General features: G+C 38.6%; 2 protein-coding genes across 15 annotated transcripts in view; both read right to left on the bottom strand.

Annotated features, from left to right (window-relative positions):
- The window catches only part of LOC109419125 (uncharacterized), a 319,242-nt gene that overhangs the window by 56,263 nt on the left and 236,605 nt on the right, over positions 1–26,374 (bottom strand). The window lies entirely within an intron of this gene.
- LOC109426187 (uncharacterized) overlaps positions 1–26,374 on the bottom strand; it is a 252,441-nt gene that overhangs the window by 31,219 nt on the left and 194,848 nt on the right. For all 14 annotated transcript variants that reach the window (XM_062842937.1, XM_062842939.1, XM_062842936.1 and 11 more), the window contains one exon: positions 3,254–3,345. In XM_062842937.1, the coding sequence (XP_062698921.1) occupies positions 3,254–3,345 (92 nt within the window). The remainder of the gene's footprint in view (positions 1–3,253; positions 3,346–26,374) is intronic.

Here is a 26,374-nt window from a genome sequence, read left to right as displayed (position 1 = left end):
CAAATTACATCTGTTACTCCTTTAGGATGCGTACCACAATTCCGTCAAATTGTTTAAAAAAAAAAAAAATATTTTTCTCCAAGATTGGCCAGACGTATTTTTGGTAATGATATAATATTTTTTCCAGTATTACTTTTAGAAGCGCTTTAAAATGCGATTGAAATGTTTTATGTAGTCAGTATTTTTCTGATCAACGCAATCCAATCCAATTCAGATTATTCCTGAAAATCATCCAGCGATCCAATTTTTTTCACGATTTCTCTAAGGATTTATTAAGAAATTTATTCAGAATGGTTCGCTATAATTTCAGCCCCGTAAAAATGTATTTCAGAGATAGATTCAGGTAATTTTCAGAAACTGAAAATGTTTGATTAATTTATAACAATTAATTTCAAAATTCAAAACGGATTTCTAGTATTTGTTTAATCCGCTACGAAATGTACCCAGAAGTTCTCTAAGTATTCCAGGTTTTCCTTGTTAGATATAATTACCTGAAGATTCTCGGTTTTCAGGTGTTTTCCAAGTAGACGCCCTGATTTCATAAGGACTCTGGAGCACCCCACAATTATTCTGGAAGCATCCCAGAAGAATTCGGAAAGCATTCAAAAATGAATCTTGAAGCAATCCAAAGAATTCTGAAAGCAACCCAGATGGATTCTAGAAGCATCCCTGATGGATTCCGAAAGCAGCTTATAAAGGAATCTAGAAGCATCCATGTTGGATTTTGAAAGCACACCCGAAGGATTCTGGAAGCTTCCTGGAACGAATCTGGAAACATCCTATACAAAAATCAAGAAGCATTCCAAAAGAATTCTGCAAGCATCCCAGAAGGTAAAGTAAAATTTTTGCTAGAGCAAACCTTCAAAAAACGTTTCAAATTTAATTTTCAATCATAATTTTTCTAGACTAAATCGGTGATTCTAGAACCCAGTAGGGCCAAAGTTGTGTTCAAAATTGCGTTATATTAGTTTCCGAGATGTTTGAAAAAAAAATGTCATATTTTGATATCTAACCCAAAAAATACCAAAATACGACATTTTTTCAAATATCTCAGAAACCAATAGAGATATCGCAATTTTGAGCACAAATTTGGTCCAATTTTTTTTTTTTATTTTTTTTTTTTTTTTTTTTTTTTTTTTTTTTTTTTTTTATTTTTTTTATTCTTAATCACTTAACCTAATTTACAGCTCTTTTGTCCACTAGGGTACTACGTGAGCGATTCCAATTGGACGCTGCACTTCCACTTTGTACAGCGCCTAAATGTATTCTATACTATTCTACTGTATTGAACTGGTTGCCTTTGTGCTTCTTTCATTCTTCTACCCTGTCCATGGTAGAATGATGAGCACGATGGTGCTGATGTGTGGCTGCTGTTCCCTTTCCAGTCCGATTGGGGGTCCATTATGAGTTGCGGTTCGCCGATATCCAAATTCCGGGTCCGTTAGAGCTATATGCTCTGAAGAGGGTCAGGTGCCAGCTGCTCTCGGGGGGAGAGCAGCTGACGAAAAATTGCAAGTGCCGGGGCTGGGTTCGAACCCATGACCATCCGCTTGTGAAGCGAACGTGTGGACCACTGCGCCACGGGCCCCGACCAATTTGGTCCAATTGGGTTCTAAATTCACCGATTTAGTCTAGAAAAATTATGTTTGAAAATTTAGTTTGAAATGTTTTTAAAAGATTTTCTCTAGAAAAAAAAATCACTTAAATCCTTTGCGCCACCTCTAAAGATCAACCAAAATCACTCATTTTTGTACAGCTTACTTATTTCGACTAATAGATCGATTTTCATTTGGGAAATCATATCCCAGAGAGATTTTTAAAAATTAGGCCCACCCTAATGTTCCGGGTTGTCCCGGATTGTTCCGGAACCACAATTGGACCATAATATGCAACTGATATTATCCGGAGTGCGGTTGACTTCTGATTTGCGGCTTCCGAATAAATATCGGGTGCGAAAGTATTCTTGGATGACAATGATTTTGCTTTCCGTAAGGAACTCGGGTTGATTCCGGCCCTCTAGCTGGCCAGGGTGAGGCCGCCGGCCAATGAGACCCCCACCAATCGATTCAGCACACTTTTTCCAAGCAAAAATGGTCTCAGCCGTTGGCAGAACCCGTTACCCAGCTGAGAAAATGAATTTAGTCGTGTTTCGGGTTCAATTTTTCCCACTGTGCGTCGTGCGGGGCTTCTTTATACACTTTTTAATGGTTTCTCAACTTTATGACATTATAACTCCCATAATAGTGAATGTATTTCCACAATTTTTACACATAATAATTGTGAGTATGTATGTAGGATGCATGCAAAATTTGAACTAAATCCATCAATAAACAAAAAAGTTGCCCATACACCAATCGGAGACATCTAATATAGAACCAAAGGGGGGCTACTTTGGACATTTATAATTAAAACAAAGCTGCAGTTAAAATTCCGGGTTTATTTAAAATACTACTTTGTAGCAGTACTGTTGTGTACTATATCATACATGATTTCAATAAATATATGCGTTTTTAGGTGGTTCTGTGCTACCTTTGGTATTATGAGCAGCGCGATATTTTAATATAGACTTAAAGGCTGTCTGGGGGCCTTCAATCCTTTATTTAGGTTAAACGGTCATTTATAATGTGTATCGATACAAATATTCGATTGTATATGCTACGTCGATACTTTTTGCACGAATTGAGCAACCCTCTGAAATTTATGAACTGTAGAAACAATGCTTACAGAGCAAATGTTCTGATACGTTATGTATATTTTTATGATTCATTCGATGCTTTTTCGCCTCCTGACAAGCAATAAAGGGTTTGTTTGAAAAACAATTTCAACCAAATGAAGGGGAAAATATTGCGTCATAATAGTCCCAAAGACATCAAACAGATTTGAACCATATTTCAAATTCAAAAAATCCATATTCAAAAGTGTCCAAAGTAGCCCCGTGTTTCAAAAGTAGCCCCGCACGACGGTACAGCAGTGGACACTCAGGCCTTAGTTTGACCGGTAAGATAAGGTAGGCTTTGTCCCAGTTGGGACGTTACGCCAAGAAGAAGAAAAAGTTGAACATGTTTCCCAGGTAGGGGTGAAATACAAAAGACCAAAATGAGAGCTACTCAGTTCCTCTCGATTATGTTTTCCAGTGAACACAAGGATAATTGGTGAGCTCGTTCCATATACTACGCAAATTGGTGAGCTCGTTCCATATACTACGAAAATCAACACATTCAAATTCAAACATATATTTACAACGAATACTTACTGTGGTATGTAGGGAGCTTTCGTTGAGTTCTTCAGATGTCGCTGAAGCGTGGTATGAATGTTTGGCGGGATCAGTCTGTTGACGGGTTTGGACTGTATAGGGACGCAAAGTAAAGAGGAAAAAAAAATCGCAAATTAGTCAAAGTATGTTAAATCTCAATTAGTGAAAAATGTGCTTCGTCGCTTTACAGAGGCATTCTACCGGTGTACCAACCGCACCGCTCAGTCGCTGGCCGTGAACATCAGCCGATCGGAATTAGGCAGCTTCGCGTTGCCTTCGTCGAGTATGATTCTCGTTTAAATTTCGCTCTAAGTATTCCCCACCCGAGGGACTATGAATAGCAACGGGCGATACACGTGCTGATGGACAGTCGACGGTACGGTTCGGTTCCGATGATCTCTGTACCTACTGTACATATGTTTCCGCTTGCGCCAGTTGACCGCTCGAGTTGTCTCACTCGAGTTTGTAATTGGCCACCCGAGGTCGTGGGAGGTGAATTTTGACAGTGGCCGTCGTCGTCGTCGGGCGGTCGTAAATGAAAATGAAAATGCGAAAATTTACCGCGGGAAAAAGAAGAATCAAACTATTACGCTGAACGCTATTTGGGGGGACCCATTCACAAATTTCTGATTGAGTCTTTTTTTTTTGTTCGTTTGTGGTTTGTTGGCAGTGACATGTGACTTATGATGTATGGTTTGTTTGGTTTTACTTTTTTGCTGACGTACAATACGCTGACTTGTTTAGTTACGTGATTTGAATGATATTTCACTTCTTTGTACGCAATCAAGATTTTCTTTTTGAAAATTATCACGGACCTTGAATTGAAATTACACACTATATAGCATCTCACTTTTTATTTTATTTTTATTTATGTGTTTTTTAACCTAGAGGTAACTGCCCAGATAACCAGTAGTCGTATAAGATGTAGCATAAGATGATGCCATATGCCTAAATGCTTCCATTTAGGCGCATGTAAATGTAGGCATATCCATTTTAATATCTTATTCAACATTTTACGATCTTAACGATTAACTGTATGTACACTAGTCACTTTCTAATGACAAAGTTGAAATTAGAATCAGTCACTTAAGGACACGGTATTTAGAATCTAATGATGGCCGCCACAATGGCCGCCTTTCGATTCATTTCAATTTTCAAGAGCACAAATCTGATTATCTAGTAGGTTAACCAGACTGAAAATGCTGCTTTTTGTTTGATCAAAGAATATTGAGTTAGGTACAATTTCAGCCCGTGTAATTTGGCGGATCTTCAGATTTGTGCTCTCAAAAACGTGAGGCAAAATGCATTATTTTGAAAGTGTATAAGTATATCTCAAAGAATATTGGATGAAATATTGTCAAACTTTTTTGAGGGAACTCTAAATATTTTTTGACAGCATAAGAATAACATGGAGTGTGCAACAATAGGCGAGATTTTAGCTGTGTAACAATTGGAAAATTACCCCAAGTATTGTTCACCATTTACAGCTTTCTATTTCCAGAAGAGCTGTTTAGGAATGTATAAATTGATCTATGGGAAAACTGGGAATTGAGATCAGATCTCCTGATCTCTAGTCACTCACCATAGCACCTACCACACAAATGTATACATATCCTCGAAAAGATGAGCATTACTGTCAGACATGTCGTGTCTGAAATATCATGAACATAAGTTGAACTAAGCCTGTATTAAGGCTGAAAAAGCTATATGGACTCTACGAAAACATTGTTTGGGTCAGCTGTCAAAAAATATTTGATTAAAGGTTGAATAACAGATGATTAATTACACTAGTTTACAAAATAAAACGGAAGTCGTGCACTTCTGTAAACGACCAAAGTTTTTGAAGCACAATTTAGCGCAGATTTCAAAACCGTGCTTCAAAAAATTTTAAGTAGAACAGTTTTTAAGTTTTAGCTCAATATCGAGTTTTACAAGTTTTTAAAATATGGAATTACAGTTTACTAAAATTCAAATATCTTGTGTTTTGCTCAACAAATTTTTAATCTTTTTCCATAAATTAAAAGCTGAATACAATACCATTCGATCATCTGAAAGCAGGTTTTGCGTCAGATTGATGATATTCAAGACATTAAGGAATTTTAGGGACAATCTCCTTAAATTTTAGCAAAATTTCCAAAAATATATGTAGAAATGTATTTTTTTTTTCAATAGGAAAAAAAAAAACAATTTAAAAATTCTTTCTCAGCGTTTATTTGACATATCATATGTAGGCGAGTTACAGTAAAAAATTCAGCTCAATCGAATAATTGATTAGGGAGAATGAGATGCGTGAAGTGAGCGACGTTGCTTAAAAATAAAACAAAAATCGATTTCAAATCATCAACCCTGTATGGAAAGTCGAAAAAAATTCCGCTCTACTGTATTTTTTTTCCTTCGCGTTTTCGATCTCAGGGCATGTTCAAAAATGCTGTAAACTAGTGTAATCGAGTGTAGACGTAATTTCTGGCCATGTATACGATTTCGAACGTAACACTACTTGGCTACATAATTTTCCAACAATTATTTCGCTCACTATGTATAGGCACGGGTGAGTTGCGGTAGATGTCAACAAATAAATTCCACCAGATACTCAACAACCAGTAGCATATTTTTCATCAACTCGGTTGAACAGCCGAGAGATAGGGGCTATGTCTCACATTCAGCGCTCAGAGTTCCATGCCAATAGTTCACTTATATATGATCAACTTATGGATCCGGTTCAATGTGATGTGCTACGTGGAAAGGATGTTATTTGTACAGCCGAAGTGATCTCACAAGTTTTCAAGTTCACAAGAATTCCCAGAGGAACTCCCACATCAATTGCCGAGCGAGTCCTAAAGGGATTTCAAACATTCCCTGAACTATTAGTCGAAGTAGAACTGCTAGAGAAATTCTCTATGGAAACTTCTTGTATTCCATCGGAAATTCTAGAAGAATTTCCGGAGGAGCTTTAAGAAAAATTCCCAGAGGAACTCCTAGAGGCCCATTCCCGAAAGAAACTCCATGATGAACTCCCATAGGAATTCTAGGAAGAGCTCTGAAGGGATTCCAAGAGGGACTCTTAGAAGGATTCTTAGTGAAACGCCTAGAAGAATTTCCAATGGAACTACTAGAGCAATTTTTCATGGAATTCCTAGACTAAAGCAACTCCCAGGAGGAACTCCTACAGAAATACTGGCAGGAAACTCCCAGTATTTCCATAGGAACTTCTACAAGAATTCTCGGAGGAACTTATGGACGAACTTCTAGAGGAATTTCTGGATGAACTTCTAAGGGAATTCCCGGAACTCCTACAGCGATTCTCAGTTAAACACCTAGAGGAATTCTTGAAGGAAGTTCCAGTTGAAATTCCTACAGCAAAACTTCTAGAGAACTTCCCGGAGGAACTCCTAGAAAGAATCCTGGAGAAATACCCGGAGCATATTTTTATAGAACTCTTGGTAGAACTCCTAGAATAATTTCCAATGATGTTCCTAGAGGAATACCCGGGAATACTCTTAAAGGAATTTTTCATGAGGGACTCCTTGAGGAATTCTAGGAAGAACTCCTAGCGGCATTCCCAGAGGGAATCATAGAGCAAATCCCGGAGGAAACCCTATAAAAATTTCCAGTAGAACTTCCCTGATGAACTCTTAGCAGAATTCCCAGAGGACTCTTTTAAGAATTCCTGGAGGAACTTCTAGGGGGATTCGCAGTGAACGCCTAGAAGAATTTCCAACTTGAGCAATTCTCGATATAACTCCTAGAAAAATTCCCGGATGAACTTCTACACTAGAGAAACTCCCGGAACTCCTACAAAAATTCTCGCGAGATACTCCCAGTATTTCCATAGGATTTTCTTGAAGAATTCCCGGAGGAACTGTTAAAAGAACTCTCAGAGGATTCCTGTAGGCACAGGAATTCCCGGAGGAACTCTTTCTGGAATTCCCACTTTTATTTCAAGGGGAATTCCAATTGGAACCAGGGTTCCTGATTTCCACTTTCCATCTTCTTCCACATTCGAAAACAGTCAGCAGCGAACGGTTGTCGCTTTAGTTTGTGTGTTTGCTTGTCAGCGACGACAGCAAACTCCGGCGAACGGTGGGAAGCCACACATGGAATTTAAACATTCGTCCACATTCGGACCGCAAGCGATCGAGCAGTGATGCGATTCGTGAATGAAATACGAATTTTTGAAGTTTTCAAAAAATGTTTAGTGTTTTCTTTGCTAATCTAGCATTTCAACAATAATACACTAAAAATGTATGCATTACATGCAGAAATTCTCTTCTAGTTATGATAATAGCCGTTTCGATCGCTCACCAGCATTCGTCACCATTCACCATTCATTCATTCGCTTGCGATCCAAACTGCGACGATCGGCAACGAATATCCATGTCAAACAGCTTGCGCTTCGCTTCCCACTGATGATAGGGTTGCGTGTTTGATCACGGCAATCCGTTTGCTGCATCTTTCTTGATTCGCTTCAGCAAAGAGGAGTGAATATGAATGGAGTGAGGCGAATATACCGATCCTTGATTGGAACAAATAGAGGAATACCCGGAATAAACTCCTAGGGGAATACCCGGAGCAACTCCTTGTGGAATTCTCCTAGAAGAATTTCCAGAGGAACTCCTAGAGGAATTCCCGGTGGAACTCTTAGAGGGATTCCAGGAGAAAGTACTAGCGGAATGCTAGGAGCAATTTCTAGAAAAAGTCCTAAAGATGTTTTCAGAGAAACTCCCGGAGGAACTCTTAGAGCAATTCTCAGAGGCACTCTTCGAGAGAAAATTCTTGGAAGATCTCCTAGAGGAATATCCGAGGGAACTGCTAGAAGGATTCCAGGTGGAACTCCCAAATGAATTCTACGAGGAACTGCTAAAGGAATTCCCAAAAGAATTGCTACAAGAATTCCTGGAGGATCTCTCAGCGGAATTCCGAGAGGAACTCCTAGAAGAATTCCCGGAGAAATTCCTAGAACAATTTCCAGTAGAACTCCTAATTACCGCAGAAACACCTGGAGGAATACCTAGATGAATTCCCAGGCGAACTCGTAGAGAAAATCCCGGAGGAACTTTTAGAAATACTTTCAGTGAATCTGTCAGAGTAAATCCCGGTGGATCTTCTGTATGAATTCCCGGAGGAACTCCTACAAAAACTTCTACAGAAACTTCTAAAGGGACTTCCAGAGGGAACTCCCGGAATTTCTGGTGTAGCATGTAGAGGACTTCTCGGAGAAACTCCTAAAACAATCTCCTGAAGTATTGCTACAAGAATTCCCGGAATGACTCCAAGAGGAATTCCGAGAGGAACTCCTAGAACAATTCTCGAAGGAACTCGTAGAACAATTTCCAGTAGAACTCCTTGAGTAATTACCACAGAAACACCCAGAGAAATTCCCAGAAGAACTCGTAGAGAAAATGCCAGAGGGATGTCTAGAAATACTTTCAGTGGTTCTGTCAGAGTAATTCCCAGAAGAACTTCTGAATCAATTCCCGGAGGAACTCCTTCAAAAACTTCTAGACCGGGGCCCGTGGCGCAGTTGTCACACGTTCGCTTCATAAGCGGATGGTCATGGGTTCGATCCCATCCCCGGCACTTGCAATTGTTCGTCAGTTGCTCTTCCAATTTTGAGCACAAATTTGGCCCAATTGGGTTCTAGAATCACCGATTTAGTCTAGAAAAAATAAGTTTGAAAATTAAATTTGAAATGATTTTTAAAGGTTTGTTCTAGCAAAAATTTCACTTGAACCCTTTGCGCCACCCCTAAATATCAACCGAAATCGCTCATTTTTGTACAGCTGGCTTATTTCGACTAGTAGATCACTTTCCACTTGAGAAATCATATATCGGAGAGATTTTTTGAAATTAGCCCCACCCTAACGTTATATTTCCAAAGGTGTGTGCATGAAATCAGTCTATGTTCCTTTGCCATTATCAGACTAGTGGCTTTACTATACTATCCAATGGATACATGCAAGGTTAATCAGTTCGAAGTAGGGGAACGATGACTTTGAAAACTGTCGCATTTTTATGGGTCATACTGTAGTGTAAAACCAGCTTAAAAAGTGTTTTTTCGACATAACTTTTTTGTTTCAATTTTCTCGGGTTTACAATGTTCAACAAAGTTGTAGATACTGTAAAAATACATATCTTTTCTGAAGACTGCAAAATTGTATCTTATCATTTAAAGGTAGTACGGTCATTTTTTCACTTTTTAGTACACATTTCAAAATCTTGCAACTTTAAGAGTAGCAGATATTAGCAGCAAATTTTTTGCACCATGCAAACACTTACTCATACACTATCGAAGCACATAAGAAACATACACAGCAAATAATTTTGTAATATCCAGCCGCGTAATTTCTGGCGACGTATCCAATTTCTAACGTAATTTCACTCTGTTGCATCGTTTCTCAACAATTATCACACTCACCATGTACACCTTGGTTGGCACAGGAAAGTATCAACAAACCCATTCCTGTAGATGCCTAGAAGCAGTATCCCATTTATCATCTATCCTCCAACTCGGTGGAATAGCCGAGAGGCAAGGGATATGCCTCACAATCTACGGATCAGTGTACGAATCCATGCCAATATTTTACTTATATATGAATCATCTATCGTTCCGGTTCTGGCGATTGCTAGAACCTCTGTCAAGCTGCGGCGGCCAATTTGCTGCGTGGAAGGAATGTAATTTGTACATCACTTTTACGACGCGACTGATGTGCAGCAAAAATGATGTGATATCACAAGAAATTTTTTGCTGTGTAACGGGATCGCGCGGTATTCTTGAAAATTTTTCAAATTGAAAACAACCACTTTAAAACGGGTTTTTAGTGTAACTTTTTTTCTTTTTTTAAATATGTCTGGTATTCTGGAAAGTTGTGAAGGCTTCATAAATATATGTTTTTGAAGAAAATAGCAAACGACTTATTCTTTAATTTAAAGCCTTTGCGGACAAATTAGAGTTATATAATAGATAAAATACAATAAATTATTTCCTATGTTTAGTTTTAAAGATAGCGCAATACCGCCTTCCACAAAAATATGTAGTTTTGAAGCCTCTACATTTTTGTAGAACATCAAACATATTAAAAAAAATATATCAAGAAAGTTACACTGAGAAAAGTTGTTTGTGGTTGTTTTCAATTTATTTTTTTTTTCAAAAATACCGCGCGATCCCGTCATGTTTCTTATGTGCTTCGATAGTGTAGGAGTAGATGTTTGCGTGGTGTACAAAATTAGCTGCTAATATCTGCTATTCTTAAAGTTGCAAGATTTTGAAATTTGTACTTAAAAAGTGAAAAAATGACCGTACTACCTTTAAATGACGAGATAGAACTTTGCTGTCTTCAAAAAAGATATGTATTTTTAAAGTATCTACAACTTTGCTGAACATTGTAAACCCGAGAAAATTGAAAAAAAAGTTATGTAGAAAAAAACACTTTTTAAGCTTGTGTTACACTATATACTTATATTGGTGCACATAACTTTGTAAGTTTTGGAGATAGAATTTTACCGTCTTCGACAAAGTTTCTCAAAATAGCTTAATCTACAATGTTTCCATAGAGATCATTCAATTTTGACCACAAATTTCAAACATATTTTTTTTTTCTTGGTGTATTACCTCCTTAACATAAAAAATGTTACACCTTTAAAAAGTACTTAAAAAACTATGAAACTTTTCCGAAAACACCAACAGACTCGTTATTAGAATTCTTCTGAACATTTTCCAAGAAATTCTCCTATGAATTTCTCCTACGGTTTTTCTGAAAGTTCCTTCAAAGATTTTTTCAAAAGATGCAATTCCTGGAGAAATAGTTTGACAAAGATTTGGAGTTTTTTTATAGATTTATTCAAAAAATATCTCAGGAGTTTCCTTAATAAATGCATTTTTTTTTCAGAAACTTATTCAGGAATTATTGTTGGAATTTCTCACGGTCTTATTTCATATATTCAGGGGTTCCCTCAATCATTTATTTATAATTTTTGCTAAAGATTCTAAAAGTTCCAGAAGTTCCTCCAGGGGTTGCTTAGGGTTTATTCAGACCTTTCGTCAAGGATAAACTTATATATTTTTCCGGTGATGCTTAAGAATTTTCTCTCATAATTTCCCGCATAATTTCTCCTGTTCTTCCAGGTATATTTCAAAGATTCTTTCAAAATATTATTATTATTCAGAAATTTCAGAAGTTCTCTACATTTTTTTTTTTTCAGAATGACTGCTTCTGCAGGATTTCCTTCAGAAATTTTTCTTCATTGATTTTTATGTAATTATTCCTTCAAAAATTGTATAAGAATTTTTTCTATGAATTCCACCAGTGGTATCTCCAGGAGTTCTTTAGAATCATTCAGAAATCCTCCCTAGGATCCCTCAGAAATTTATATAGATGAATTTATTGCAGAATCTCGCCAATTTCTTTGTCTGCTATTTCTGCAGAAATTTTTGAAGACATTTTTAAGAGAAATTTATATAAAAAATAGATTAGCAGACATTGTTACTTGACGGATTTTTACAGAAATCCTTCCAGAAATATCTTAAATAGTTTTTCCTTGAAATTACTTTCAAAGTTCATCAAGAAGTTTCTCATGATTTTGCTAGGAATTAAGGAAGTATCCTAAGGCGAAACTGGAAGCATTTCCTAACTTTTTGGTTTTTGATTTTTTATTAAATAACGAAGCAATATTTTCAAAATCGGTTTTCGTACACAGTTAAAGGAAGGATCAAGGTATCTCCTGATTTTATTTTCAGATGGAAAATGTTTTTCAGTTTTAAGGAAAGTATTTTTGAATAAAATTTCAAGAAAATATAATTTTTGAAAAATTGGTAAAAGTTTTACACCTGAAAAAATCCAGGAGATAGCTCGATCCACCCTCTAACTGTGTATAAAACCGATTTTGTAAATATTGCTTCGTTATTTAATAAAAAATCAAAAACCAAAAAAATAAGAAAATGCGTCCAGTTTCGCCTTAAGGAGTTTCTTCAACTTTTCCAGGAATCGCTCCAGAAAATTTGCAAGATTTTTTAAAGCATCTCCCAAGGAATTTTTTCAGACAATCATCCACGAGTTTCTTTGGAATTTGCTTCGTAGTTTCTTTCGAGAATTTTTCCAGGATTCTTTGTGAAATTTGTTAAAATTTTGAACCACATTGTTAAATCCTAGTAGGATGTTGAGGTTAATATGACATAGACATGCACGCTGTACGTGTACTACGCCATCGTGGTCCAAAAAACCTAACATCTTAGGAGGGTTAATTTTTACTTCTAGGCTAGAAGTTCTAGCCCTCCAAAATTCATAATTTTTATAGAAAATCGGAAAACTTGTAAATGCATCGAACGCTACTGTATTTTTGAAACTAGAAAATATTCGTCTGAGCTACACTGCCCCCACTCGCATAACAGTCCCATCTTTGCTGGGTTTCCTGTTCATATGGGACTGTTATGTGAGTGGGGGCAGTACAGGTTAAAAAAAGCTTCAAGGTGTGGAGCGGATGTGGTGTGATGGTTAGAACACTTGACTATCACTTCGAGAACCTGGGATCGAATCCCACTCCCGACAAACTCACATAATGTGAGTCCTTCCTTCGGTAGGGAAGAAAAACGTGGATTCCGAGCCTAGGGCTAAAAATCTCGTTAATACAGATGAAAAAAAAAACATAAAGGATCTGTTCATATAACACGATGCCCAATTTATGCCGAACACAATCACTCGGCAGTCTAACCGAAAGAGAAAGTGTCTAATTAAAAAAACAATCTTCAGTGCGTCAGCAAAGGTTTCAAAAAACATTTTTGTATACTTAATCCTTTAAACATTTGCGATATTTTTCCATAAATTATGGAAGACACACACAGAGAATACAGAATAGTGATTAATCCCAAAACAGTGACCTAGTAATTAAAAAAGCTTATTACAAATTATGAAAATGTTGGAACTTCCTGTTTTTGAGAATACTGAAAGAGAATAATCGAAAACTATAAAGACCAATCAAGAGTTTATTCAGTATACAACTAAAAGTTCCACAGCTATAAGTTTGTATAAAAACACGACAGCAATAGTCAATGGCTACATATTAAAATAAAACCCAAAATTGCTTACTCTGTCCACGTCAACCCTACTACACGGATCTTCACGATGATAGTATCAAACATCCACATCCAATTGGTGATTCTTCCACTCGCTCCCACAATTACTAACTGATCTATCATGCTGATCTCACTCGACGATGATTAGCCATTAACGATAATCGCCTCCTACTCCTCATCATCCTTTCCGACTCACTGATTTCGCTCATCACGCATCGTCATCGCGCGTCACGTCACGAGACAATCATCGCGGTCGGTGGGTGCCGGTTGTGTCGATGATACGGTCATCTGATCGGACCGGGCAATAATTTGGTTCCGTTTCTCGTGTGTGCTTTTCTGATGTGGAAATGTTTAATTGAATTAATTCGGAAAATGATAACAGACACGAAGTGCCCCAATGAAATAGATGCACATCTGCGCTCCAGTAACCCAATCTTCTTATCATTTGGGCGATTCCGCGACAGAATTCCAGTTTCGCGAAAGCTCGACCCAGGTGAAAACAGTAAAGAAACAAGGTTATACATAATTGTGCGCCCCCCGAAAATTGTCCTACAGAGCACGGACACAGAGAGTTTAGATGTGTGTGATCTGTGAAGATTTGACTTTGATTTGTGTTCCCAGTTTTGGAATTCCGAAATAAAAAAGTCTGTCAAAGTCAGGGGCGGAAGAGTAGACGCCCCGGATGGAAGTCAGTAACAAAAAACATGTTTAAGCTATGCTTATTTCTTATTTAACGACTTTATCGACTGGTTTAAAATTATTCTTCTATGCCAGTGCATGGAAGAGGCTCGGAAGTCAACTGGTGAGCTCGTTCCACATTATAAATAATATAATTATATTCATTTCTCAACAACCATACTTCTTCTTCTTCTTCTTCTTCTTTATGGCTCGACGTCCCAACTGGGACTTGGCCAGCCTCGCTTCAACTTAATGTTCTTTGAGCACTTCCACAGTTATTAACTAAAGGGCTTTCTTTGCCTGTCATTGCATGAATTTGTATATTGTGAGGCAAGTACAATGGTACACTATGCCCAGGGGAGTCGAGAAAATTTTCCCGACTGGAACGGGAATCCAACCCGCCGTCTACGGATTGGCGATCCATAGCTTTAACCACTAGGCTAACTGGAGACCCCTAACAAGTATACTAATATTCCTTCACTTCACCATAAGGACGTGGCTTGAAAGTTTACATTGAAGATTTCACAATTTAACTGTGTAGCAACTTTGGTTTCCTATGGTGCTTAGTAACCCAAATCTTCAAGTCGAGTTAAGTACAAGACACTGAAGACGACCTTACAGTTGAGGTCGAAATACGTATCTATCAAAGGATGCAAATTCTTAGTGGAATTCAAAGGAACAGTACTTAACGCGATTTTCTTTTTATTTTATTTACAGATATTCCCCTAACAAGCCCAGGTTAATCATCAACCCAAATCTTATTTTATTTTCTACTAATCTGATGTCGCGAACTTGGCCATCTCGTATAACTTCCCCCAACTCGGGGACACTTTACGCGTGGCTGATCCCGAGCACAACATTTATCAGAGCGGCGTTGAATGGACTTTTTATTCATGGAAGTAGCAAAAGAAAAAAAAAACGCCGACTCGACGACCGGTGTGATGAGCCCATGCCCAACTCGACCGACACGGTTGGCTAGAGCGCGAAATTTGTCATCACGAGTCACCTTTTTAGTCCCGCCGCCGCGCCGCCACACGCACTTCCAGTCAGTCAGTGTGCGGATTGACGACTACTGTGAATGAATAACTGCGACAGACTTAAAACGGATGAATGCCGACTGTTGTAAACATGATGTAGAGACGATTGAAAGACTGGGAAATGTCTTTGCGTAGCAAAAAAAAAAGGTTTCTACGGGCGTATCCGGTTTCAAAGAGATTTGTGGCTATGCGGAAGTGTTTCTCGCAGGTTACATGGATTTGAAATGTTTTGCCCTCAACGTGGAGGTCCACAGTGCTCACTTCCCAAAATAATGCGTTTTACTTCGGCTGAATTTCAATCCTTCTCTGAAAGGTGGAAATATGACTATGTTGTATAGGGTCACGGTGCCATTGGTAATCTTACGCTCGCAAATTCCTTTTATTCGAAAACAATACAATTATGGCACCTTTATACTTCGTCGCTTTTGTTATTTTGCGTGGTAACTTCCAAAAAGAAAAAAAATACAACAATAAGAAACAAAACAAACGCAGCCTCAATGGTTCTGAGTGGAAGTACTCTACATAACAGATGGAACAACGTCCCATTTGATTTCGACCTCTATAAGGAATTCGCCTTGACGGAGGCTCTCTGAGAGAATTGCGCTGTGCGTGAAATCAACTTTTTTTAACATGGGAAAGGATAGGAGCTGCATTTTCAAATGCTTCTAAAATATTTTAGGGACCTCAGATTGAAAAAAGTGTTAATGTTTTGCAATATACTTTCAATTAGCTACATTATAACTGGTTTTAGACAAAAATTTTTAAATCACAATGTTATGTCTATAATATAGCGTATCAAATTCTCATTCGATAACATTAAGAACGTTTTGCTTGAAAAAATTTCTATAAAGAATTAGAAGCATTTGAAAATGCAGCTCCTATCCTTTCCCATGTTAAAAAAAATTGTTTTCATGCAAGCGCAATTCTCTCAGAGAGCCTCCGTCAAGGCGAATGGAAAACTCGCGTGTTATGCCTCGAGCATGTGTGCATGTCAACAACGGGAATGACGTAATTGAAGTAACTACCACAGTTGTACTGGAAGCCGATCAATACCAAGACGACAATGACAGGCAACTATTTGATACTGATCCGTACTCCAAATAATTGCAACTGAACGGATATTTTGGCAATTCTAGCAAAATCTTAAAAATTTTACTGATCAACTTTTTTTTTGTTCTAGTTGGTGGATTAAGTTATACATACTGTGAAATGTTAATAAAAAAAATTACCACAAAATCATCACAAAAAAGTCGAGATCATGACCAACCGACAACTACAAAAACATACGATTCAGGATGGAAACGGTAGACCAATTTTCTTTTCTTGAAAAAAGTCACATCCAATGGCCGAAACGTCGGGCAGAATAAAATCGTTAATTTTCAAGACTGAGAATGCCAATTTCGTCCGAATGACCAACATACTTGTTATTTTGAACCACGTATTAAAACATCATCACGGTGTTCATTTGAATTTCGAACGAATTTTAAGGTGAATATATAACGAAGCCACACCTCGAATTTTCAAGAGCACAAATCTGAGGAACCAAAAGACGGAATGCGCTGAAAAATTGATCGATTGGTGATCCGCTTGCGGGGACCAATCGATCAACTTTTCAGCGCAAACCAACTCTCGGTTCTTCAGATTTGTGCTTTTGAAAATTCGAGGTATGGTTTAGTTATATATTCAACTTAAAGTAACCTTCCAGTGATATCTACATGTCAACATAGTCAGTTCAGTTGTGATGGACAAAGGAAAGAGGCGATGACTCCAGGGGTAAGTTGACTGTCAACTGGGAACAAATTTCACCTACCCTCTATCATGTTTGAGAACCAGTAAAAAGACGTAACTACCAAACAAGAACGATTGCAAAACTGAATTTAATACAGTTTTATCGTGCCAAAAGCAAGTCAGTATGTGATTTGAGCATAAAGAATGTCATATTCAGCATATTAGATTGAAAAAATCATTCCGAAAAAATAGTGTTCTGTTTTCACCATTATGAAATATTAGCCTCTATTCTCGCTTGTATTTGTTGTTGCTTTGTTTGGAGTGCGAAAATCGGCTAAACATTGAAAACTCCCTGGGCGATTGTTTTTCTCAATGACAGGATAGCTTAACACCATGACTCAAGAAATTACCGAAATCACTGATCATAAGCATCTAAATCGAGAGAAAAACACTGATGTTTTTGCTACTCTTGATGTTTATAAAACCATTAAACAAAAGATGTTTACAAATTAGAACCAACAGTAGATGGCGCGCAGGTGGGCATGTTTGGGTGGGCGTAGAGGGTAGGACCTTACACCCCTGAATGACTCGTGACACAACAGAGCACACGCTGAATTGGATCGCAGCCAGTCTACCAAAATCGGCGATTTGTCTATCATTGATAGTGACAGAATGCAACGTTGGTAATGGTTGAACTTTGACTGGGTATGCTCATTTACCGAAGGATTTTTAACAGATGTTCTTTGGTAAGATGAGATGCTTTTGAGTCGGCTCATAAACCTGGCAAGAAAGCCCTCTAGTCTACTGAACGATCCTGATAAAAAAAAATCTTTTCACGAGGATTTCTGATCAAACAAACTTCGCTTGCCAAATGGTGATTTTACTTCCCGAAGCGAGGAAGTTATAGAATGCTTCCTTCACTTTCCCGGATATTCTGGTGAACCAGATGTATATTCTTGTTGATCAACATCCATGATGTTTATTTGGCTAACAGCCTCTCTATGTGAACTAACACTCCAAATAGGCACTCTTAAAATCCCACAATGTGATACTTTATCCCGGAAACGGTCGCGTCGTGTACTGAGTACACACACCATGAAAAATGCACGCATGTGGTACACAGCGTGAGCGCGACGTCACTACAGGTAGTCAAAGACGCGACTGCTCGAGGGTTAACAGAAAGTATTTGCTCAATAAGCAACATTTAAATGTTTTCTAAGATATGGCACTTTTGACAACATGCTTGACGACATTGTCACAACTTTGTCATCCAGTAAATGATTTACAAGTTATAGTTTTGTCGTAAAGCAAGTACAGTTTGAGCATTTTTATGTTGTTTGTTCTCTCCTGGACAATCATATTTTTTATGTTTTTCGCTGCTAGTTTGAACTTTTATGCATAATACAAAACAGTTTTTTATTCAAATGAGTGTAATCAGTTTTGTACCTTTTAATTCCGCCCTCTAGGACGTATTAGGGTTGCAAAACGGTGAGTCGAAAAGGAGAGCGTCCAACATACAGGGGATGGCCAAAATGTTTGGGATAGGCAACTTTTTTTCTCTCAAAAAAAGTTCAACATGCTATAACTTTTCATAGAGTGCATCAAAAATTCTCAATTTTTGACTGTTTGTCAACCTACTGTATGTGCATCATTGGTACAAATTTGGGCTCGATTGATTAATATTTCGCAAAGTTAGAACCATTCGGGTAAAACACTATTTTTTAGACAACTCATTTTTGAGCTGTCATATCTCGGAAACCAGTGAACCGAATTGAATGAAATTTTGATCGTACACTAACAATATGTAAATGCTTCACAAACTATTGAAACATAGGAACTTTTTAACGTTGAAAAATGTTATCATGGATTGACACTTTTTGGACTTTTCTCGAAAAAATGTATTTTTTTTACATCAATGTCAATAAATTCTAGTGTTGATATCCAAAGATTTTCCACTTCTGTTTTCAAATTATCTCTAATCAGATATATTAGAGCCTATTTAGATTGAAGGAAGAACACATTTAATATTTTTTGTGTGGTATTGAAAATTTGACTGATTATCCTCTATATGGGTAAAAATTTCAACCCGGTGTAACTTAATTCGTCGTGAGAAAATATTACATTTTTTTACTTCGTATTAAGTGTCAATATATTGTTGATAAACGTTAAAAAATTCATTCAATTCGGTTCACTGGTTTTCGAGATATGACAGTTCAAAAATTAGTTGTCTAAAAAATAGTGTTTTACCCGAACGGTTCTAACTTCGCGAAAAATTAATCAATCGAGCCCAAATTTGTACCAATGATGCACATATAATAGATTGACAAACAGTATAAATTTGAGATTTTTTGATGCACTCTATGAAAAGTTACAGCATGTTGATTTTTTTTTGTGGGAGAAAAAAAGTTGCCTATCTCAAACATTTTGGCCATTCCCTGTATATTGATTCGTATAACTCTTGATTAGTTTTAATAGTTTTCGTTAACTTGAAGTTTCAATATTTCCATAATTTGAAATCGAGTTTAGTCAGGCCAGGTAATAAGTTTTATTTATATAATTACTAGGTCAGACCAGTCACGATATGAGTTGGTAGAAAACATATTGGATGAGTTTTGTAGCATATTCTGATAATATTTCTAACGAAAATTCCAACCGATTTTCGGGATTTTATTTTGGTAGAATCTTTTGAAAATTATCTGAAAATTTTTGTTGAAAATGTGAAAAATTGATCTGTTTTCTCAGTTACTTATCTGGGATAATAGATGGAGAAATAACGCAAATGTTTAGAAGATTAAATAAAAAAAAAGGTTTTTTGGAACATTTGCTTCCGCACTGTAGACCACCCTATCTTAAATTGGTCATCCATAGCATAAATTGAAAAATCGCTATTTTCAATACCCGTTCATGTATTGGAAGCTGCTTCAGTTCTGGGCTCTTTCCAAGTTGATGATTGGACTATATAAATGCTTGTTAGGACTTGGCCAGGTGTGTGGAGCTGAGTGGGTCTACAGCATTGTTGATAGTAGCGACATCAGCTATGTCAATGGATATATTCAGCTTTGCAACTCCATCCAAGATTTGTGCAAGTATTCATGCTATGCTATGCTATGCTAGCAAGTGAAATTCCGCATACTCAATCCCATTCAAATTTCAACTACATTACAGAGTGCGAGTGTGCTACCAGTCGCAACCAAATTTTACGCAGTTATTTTATGTATGTATGTATGTATGTACAATCCATCTCCCACTGACCGGCAGTGCTTTTATGAAAGAAAAATGTCTGCACCTATTTTTAACTTTTATCCATAGACGCAAACACTTTTAGTCCTGGAGATGGAAGGTGATAGCTCTACTGCACGTCCAACGACCTATTTCAAGTATGACAGGGCTTCCACGTACATCTTGAGGTCGTTTTCTGAAACAATAAGCCCCGCATTGATGCATCCGGATATCAATTGGATATATGAAATGCATTAACACTTCCTGGATCAAAAATTTGCATTTTTGCTTCTGGCGCGTATTTGGTAGGTATGGTAAATATCCCATGTACGAATAAAATGACGTTTCTTAATTAGAAAGATCTCACCAAGTTCTTCATAGTCTGCCGTGATGTAGTTGTATTCTTATTTCTCCAGCGGTGCAGCAACGACCCAAATAGGATTGATTTCATTGCCTTCACTTAAAACGACGTGGTGCGATCAACCAAGTCAGCGATTACTGGTATCACACCGAAACTCCCGTATGATACTACGCTGAATAATTACACTTCCACACGCGGAAAACTTACTGGGTGGCGTAACACCGGCCAAACCATCAGCGAAATCGTCACATAAAATTCGTTTTGAGAACGCGCAAAAAATGACATGCGATTAAAGTAGACACCCGTTCGCGGCAACGCTAACTTCACCACCTACGTTTTTTTTGCTCAGTGGTTTGTCAAAATTTAGGGGAGGAAGGGGTAACCCCGTCACCTTAAGCATTTGGATTTTTCAAAATAAATGTAAGACGAAAATTGATATTTTCAGTACGCAGAATATTTGATTCATTAGTTTTTTATAAGACTTGTGCATTAGAATTGTCAAATTATGTTAATTCTGGCGAACAATGCACATAACACAACCATAATAAATATTGATGTTTTTAATTCAGTGCGGGTAAGACCGTCACCCCTATGGGGTAAGTCCGTCATATATATTTTTATATTGATACATTTGAAGATTTCAATTTTAAAATATTTTCATTACATTTCTGAAGTGCAGTGATGGTTTACCAATCATTCTACAGTCGATACTCTTATCACTGGTTGGGGGGCACAATTGGAATCCGCCTAATAGGAGACTAAGCTTATAGGATTTGGGCTTTTTGGGGGTGTGGCTAATTATCCCGGGTGTGTTAAGAGATAACGCAATACTTTCTTCGGCAAACTTTTAGGGTTTGAAAAGATCTACCATTTAGAACTTTGGTTCATATGATTAGTTGGTGACTTGGTCGCCAGAGGCGCCACCAACAGTTTGATGTTAAATTTCACTACAGGAACCATGTTAGGTTGTCAAACGTTACGATATGCAACAGGTCAAGACCCTGATAATTGGAAATAGTGTCTTCGGAAAAATTATTGGATACGCTAATAACTTACAGATGATGAGTTCCGAAGTTTGAAATTCCTCCACTGGGCGGCGCTAGTGAACATGTAAATTTTCCAAACCTCATATCTCAGAATCCAATGATCTGGTGTCTTCGTCAAAGTTGATCTGTATGACATAGACTTACATAAAACGGGACACGTGTTTCGGAATTCTGCCACTAGGCGGCGCTAGTGAATTTGTATCGCTGAAAAAATAATCCACAAATTATGCCCTTAGAAGGTCCAGAAGGAACAGGAAGAGTCCAAGCAGGAACTCCTGGAGAAATCCTAGTAGATTTAGTTGGATAAACCGTAGGAAATACTGAAAGAAGCCTTAGAAAAAAATCCCGCAGGATTCCCAGGAGAAACCCATATGGGGTCGTCCATAAATGACGTAGCATTTTTTTGACGATTTTTGACACCCCTTCCACCCCTCGTAGTCTATTTTCCAATACGTAATACATAGCTCGTAGCATAATTCGAGACTCCAACTCACCCTCCCCCCCCATAAAATGTTACGTCATTTATGGGCGACCCCTATAGAAATTTCCCTGGTTGGTCATCAGTTTGTAGTTGCGTGGCATCTAATAGAAATGCCTAACCAGTTCAACAAACATCCGGTGATCCGAAGAGCATGACGGTGTTACCCCCGCCGAAGAGTGACGGGCTTACCCGAAAAGGCCACTTTTCTTAAATTACACCGTAATTTCTGAATAATTGTTGAAACTGACCATTCAATGAATCTTGGCACTAAAGAATAGTTCAGATGAGAATACATAATTGATGAAAGTTAGTTTTTGCACTTCGGTGTTACCCGCTTTTCCCCTACTTTGCTTCAACATTTATTCACAATTCAGCAAACTAATCTAAGCAAAATCAACGCGGTCACACGTGACAAAATATTCCGGGTGGCGTCCCAACAAACATGATTGCTGTACAATAGATGAATAAACCGCTCTTAAGCCTGAATTTAAAAATGTTAGCTGAATAAGCTGTTGTTCAGCTACCATTGTCACTTGGGGTAGTACCGACCAATCCACAAGCGGAATCGTGAAATTTGCGTACCAAATTTTACGCAGTTATTTTAGATGCAAAATAGGATTGAAAAACTTAGTTCGGAGTTGTTGCGATTGAATTTTTATTCGTTGAACCATCCTACTGTATAGTTACACCCGGGACACCCGGAGCTGGTTCCCAAATACTAGCGATTGTCCAAATTATGGTCTGAGACTATTTTCTTACTAACCGTTCACTTTTATATTTGGCCACTTCCGGCGGGACACCCGGAACCGGTTCCGGAACACTACAGGTTCAGATTTGATCTGCGAATATTTTCCTGATTACTGTTCATCAGGCTATCGAAAATGCCGTGGTTTGGTGTGTCGCATGCATGGGTTTGTTGCATTTTCATATCTGACCCCTTCCTGGGCTACCGGTCCGGAACACACCTAAATGGTCATAACTCTGGAATGGCTGAACCGATCCGAACCATTTTCAATAGGAAACAATGAGACCAGATTCCCCGTCGGCACAAGAGGCATACGCAGGACTGGCAGGATGGCGTCTATGGTCAAATGGCAGCGCGCGTAGGACAGTTCCACCAAAGGAAGGTGGACCCATAGGTTGATACCGAGGGTAGATAGTTGGATTAATAGGCGCCATGGGGAAGTTACATTCCACCTGACACATGTCCTTACAGGTCATGGTTGATTCCGAGGCGCTGTCCATAAACTACGTAGACTCATTTTTGGCCATCTCAAACCCCCCTCCCCCCTCGTAGACTTTTGTCCATACATAATTTCCGAAATTTGTATGGAGCGTAGACTTTGGCCAGACCCCCCGGTCCCCCCCTAAGGGTCTACGTAGTTTATGGACAGGCCCCGACAGTATCTACACCGTTTCGGGCATGCGGATTCTCCCGAATGCCCAGTGTGCAATGGTTTAGAGGAAACGGCGGAACACGTTTTGTTCGTGTGCCCGCGTTTTCGCACAATGCGTGACCGCTTGGTTGCCACATGTGGGGAGGACACAGCTCCGGACAATTTGTAGGGATGAGTTTGGCTGGAACGTCGTTTCAATGGATATCACCCATATCGTCTGAGAGCTACAGAGGAGGTGGCGCGTGGACGCGGAGAATGGCTAGTTCAGATGCAGTACAAGAGGGGGTCCAGAGATTCGGAATCGGCTTCGTAGGTCATACCGGCGCCCTGCGGTCGAGACCAACCCTTACAGCGATTAAGTGGCCACGGAGAGGAATTCCCGGTAGTGTTGCTGTCGTGGCGTCGATCCGGGTTGGATCCGAGCCCGCGGTTGGAAAGGGGTCCCCGGCAAGGGTCGGGGCAGGTGGAGACCCTGCTGTCAGCAACCTTCTGATGCAGCTGATAGGGCCTGGAGGGTAGTGATACCCTTGCCTTCAGCAGGTCAGATCGGGTTGCACGTGGGCATCAGTTCTTGATGTCTGCTAAGCAGTTGGGCGCGGGCGGGGTTGACACTGCCCACCTTCCGAGGACAAAGGGAGTGGTGAGGACCACTCGGGAAACTGGCTAAGCGCCAGCATGTTACCGTGATGGACTCTCCAGAGCGAGTCATCGATGTTCGTTGCTGCAGGCTACGCAGCTAACCTTGAAGGTGCGATGTGCACTAGCCCCTCTCTGAAGCAATGCCTTCTTGGTGGTTCCGGAGAGACGAAGGGTTTGGCGACCATAGGTTGTGTTTCAGTGGGTCGAGAAGAGAGTAGTCCTGGCTTTTACAACTGTTGTAGGAGACGGCCTTAACCCCACACTACCCTAGCCTTCCTGTTAGGGGGCTTGTTGAGCAGATTTCCCCCCCCCCCCTATGGTTTAGAAAGAGAAAAAAAAATTAAAATAAAATAAAAAAACACACAAACAGACATCACCTCAATTTAACGAGCTGAGTTGATTGGTATATGTGACTGGACTCTCCGGGCCTTCTATCAAAACGTCATTTTTGGAGTGAACATATAGCCTTTCCAGTACACTTAGTGTACGAGAAAGGCATAAACATCATCAAAACATATAACATATAGAGAGACGAAGGGCTGAAAGTCTCTTTAATAAAGACAAATCAATCAAATATAACATATGTTTTGATCACTTTCTCGATGTTTCACTTGTTCCTGTTTATCTGAATACATACACGGAGAGACGAAACTACCCAAAAGTGAGTTCTTTCCACTCAACTTCGGGGTTGTGTGCACCAAGCCAATTTTGAGTTGATGGAATCGATGTTTTTGTTGGGTTGTTCTCACTTGCTTCCATGTGAAACAAATACCTAATTTTAAGTTTTTTTCACCGAATCGAAATTTTGACTAGATTGAGATTACTCAAATTTGAGTACTGTGTTAGAAACTCAGTGTTGGGTTGACGCACGGAACTGCAAAAGTTGGGCTGTTGGCAATTGTTGTACAAATAATCAAATATTCACTTCATTAAATAGAGTATTAATGTGATCAATCAGAAAGAAGACAAGAATTTGAGGGTTTTTTGTCTAAATCCTAAATAAATGACGAAAATCTGTTGAGAGTTTGTTTCCTAGAGCTACGATTACATGAGAATCTTTATGAAATAAATCGATATTTTTTCCCAGGATTCTTCTAAATGTTTCTTACTGAACTCCTGAAGGGATTCCTCCAAAGATTTCTACCAGGAATGCTTTAGAAAATCATATAAGGATTCCTTTAGGTATTCTAGTTGGCATTCCTCCTTGGATTACTGCTGGAATTCTTCAAAGATTCTTTCCGTGATTTCATAAAGGAAGGATTTACCCAAGGATTCCTGTTGTACTTCGCAAATTTTTCTTAGGGTTTCTTTAATTATTCCTTCCGGGATTTCTTCTATGATTCTTCCAGGGATTCCTTCTCAGCTTCCAGCTGGGATTCCTGCCATGATTCCTATAAGGATTTCATCAGGTATTCTCTACGAGATTTATTCAATAATAACATCAGGAATTTCTGCCGGAAATGCTTTCGAAAATCCTGAAAGGATTCTTTCAGGTATTCTATCCGGCATTTCTTCAGGTATGACTGATAAGATTACTTCACGGATTCCTTCCGCGATTCATCCACTGATTCCTCTCAGGGTTTCTTCTGTTATTCTTTCAGGATTCCTCTCAAGATTCTTCCAGATATTTCTCCTAGAATTCTCCTGGGATTCAAGGATTTCTGCCGGGATTGACTTAGCATATCTTCTGAATGGCATTTTTGGAAATTTTATGTGAAACGTAAACCTGCTAAATCTTTGAGTTATTTCGACAGAGATCTTCTTCTTCTTCTTTGTGGCACGACGTCCCCACCGGGACTTGGCCTGCCTCGCTTCAACTTAGTGTTCTTCGAGCACTTCTACAGTTATTGCTTGAAGGGCTTTCTTTGCTTACCATTGCATTATTTTGTACATTGTGTGGCAAGTACAATGATACACTATGCCCAGGGAGTCGGGAGAATTTTCCCGACCGGAACGGGAGTCGAACCCGCCGTCTCCGGAATGGTGATCCATAGCCTTAACCATTAGACTAACTAGAAACCCCAGAGATAGAAAGAGTATTAGAACAGAGCATGATTTAGAGCTAATGAGAGTGCGGATTAAGAGAAAGTATTGAGACACAGTGAGAAATGAGCTTTTTGATACACATAGATATCATTAGTAGATCATGATGTCATCCGACAGTCATTTTCTAATTATTATTGAGTTGTTATATTCTCTTTCATTCATTAGATACATTATATCTATATGGATTAGGTTGTCCCAAAATTTGCACATGGTCGAAAAACTTGGGGGCTCACCCTGCAAATTATAGCTAAGGGTGTTAGAAACAAACTTTTGTATGACGGCAACTTTCAGAAATGACGTTTAGAGGTCGCCCCGGCGAGATTTTTGAAAAATGGCCATTTTTCTTAATAAATTTCATACAAATATTTTTTACCGTACAAAAATTGGCGTTACTCACTATTTTTATAATTTTTACAGCTTGAT

This window comes from Aedes albopictus, chromosome 3 (genome assembly GCF_035046485.1).
Source record: "Aedes albopictus strain Foshan chromosome 3, AalbF5, whole genome shotgun sequence".
NCBI classification, from domain to species: domain Eukaryota; kingdom Metazoa; phylum Arthropoda; class Insecta; order Diptera; family Culicidae; genus Aedes; species Aedes albopictus.
The sequence above is the reverse complement of the archived record's forward strand: the minus strand, read 5'-3'. Positions and strand labels throughout refer to the sequence as shown.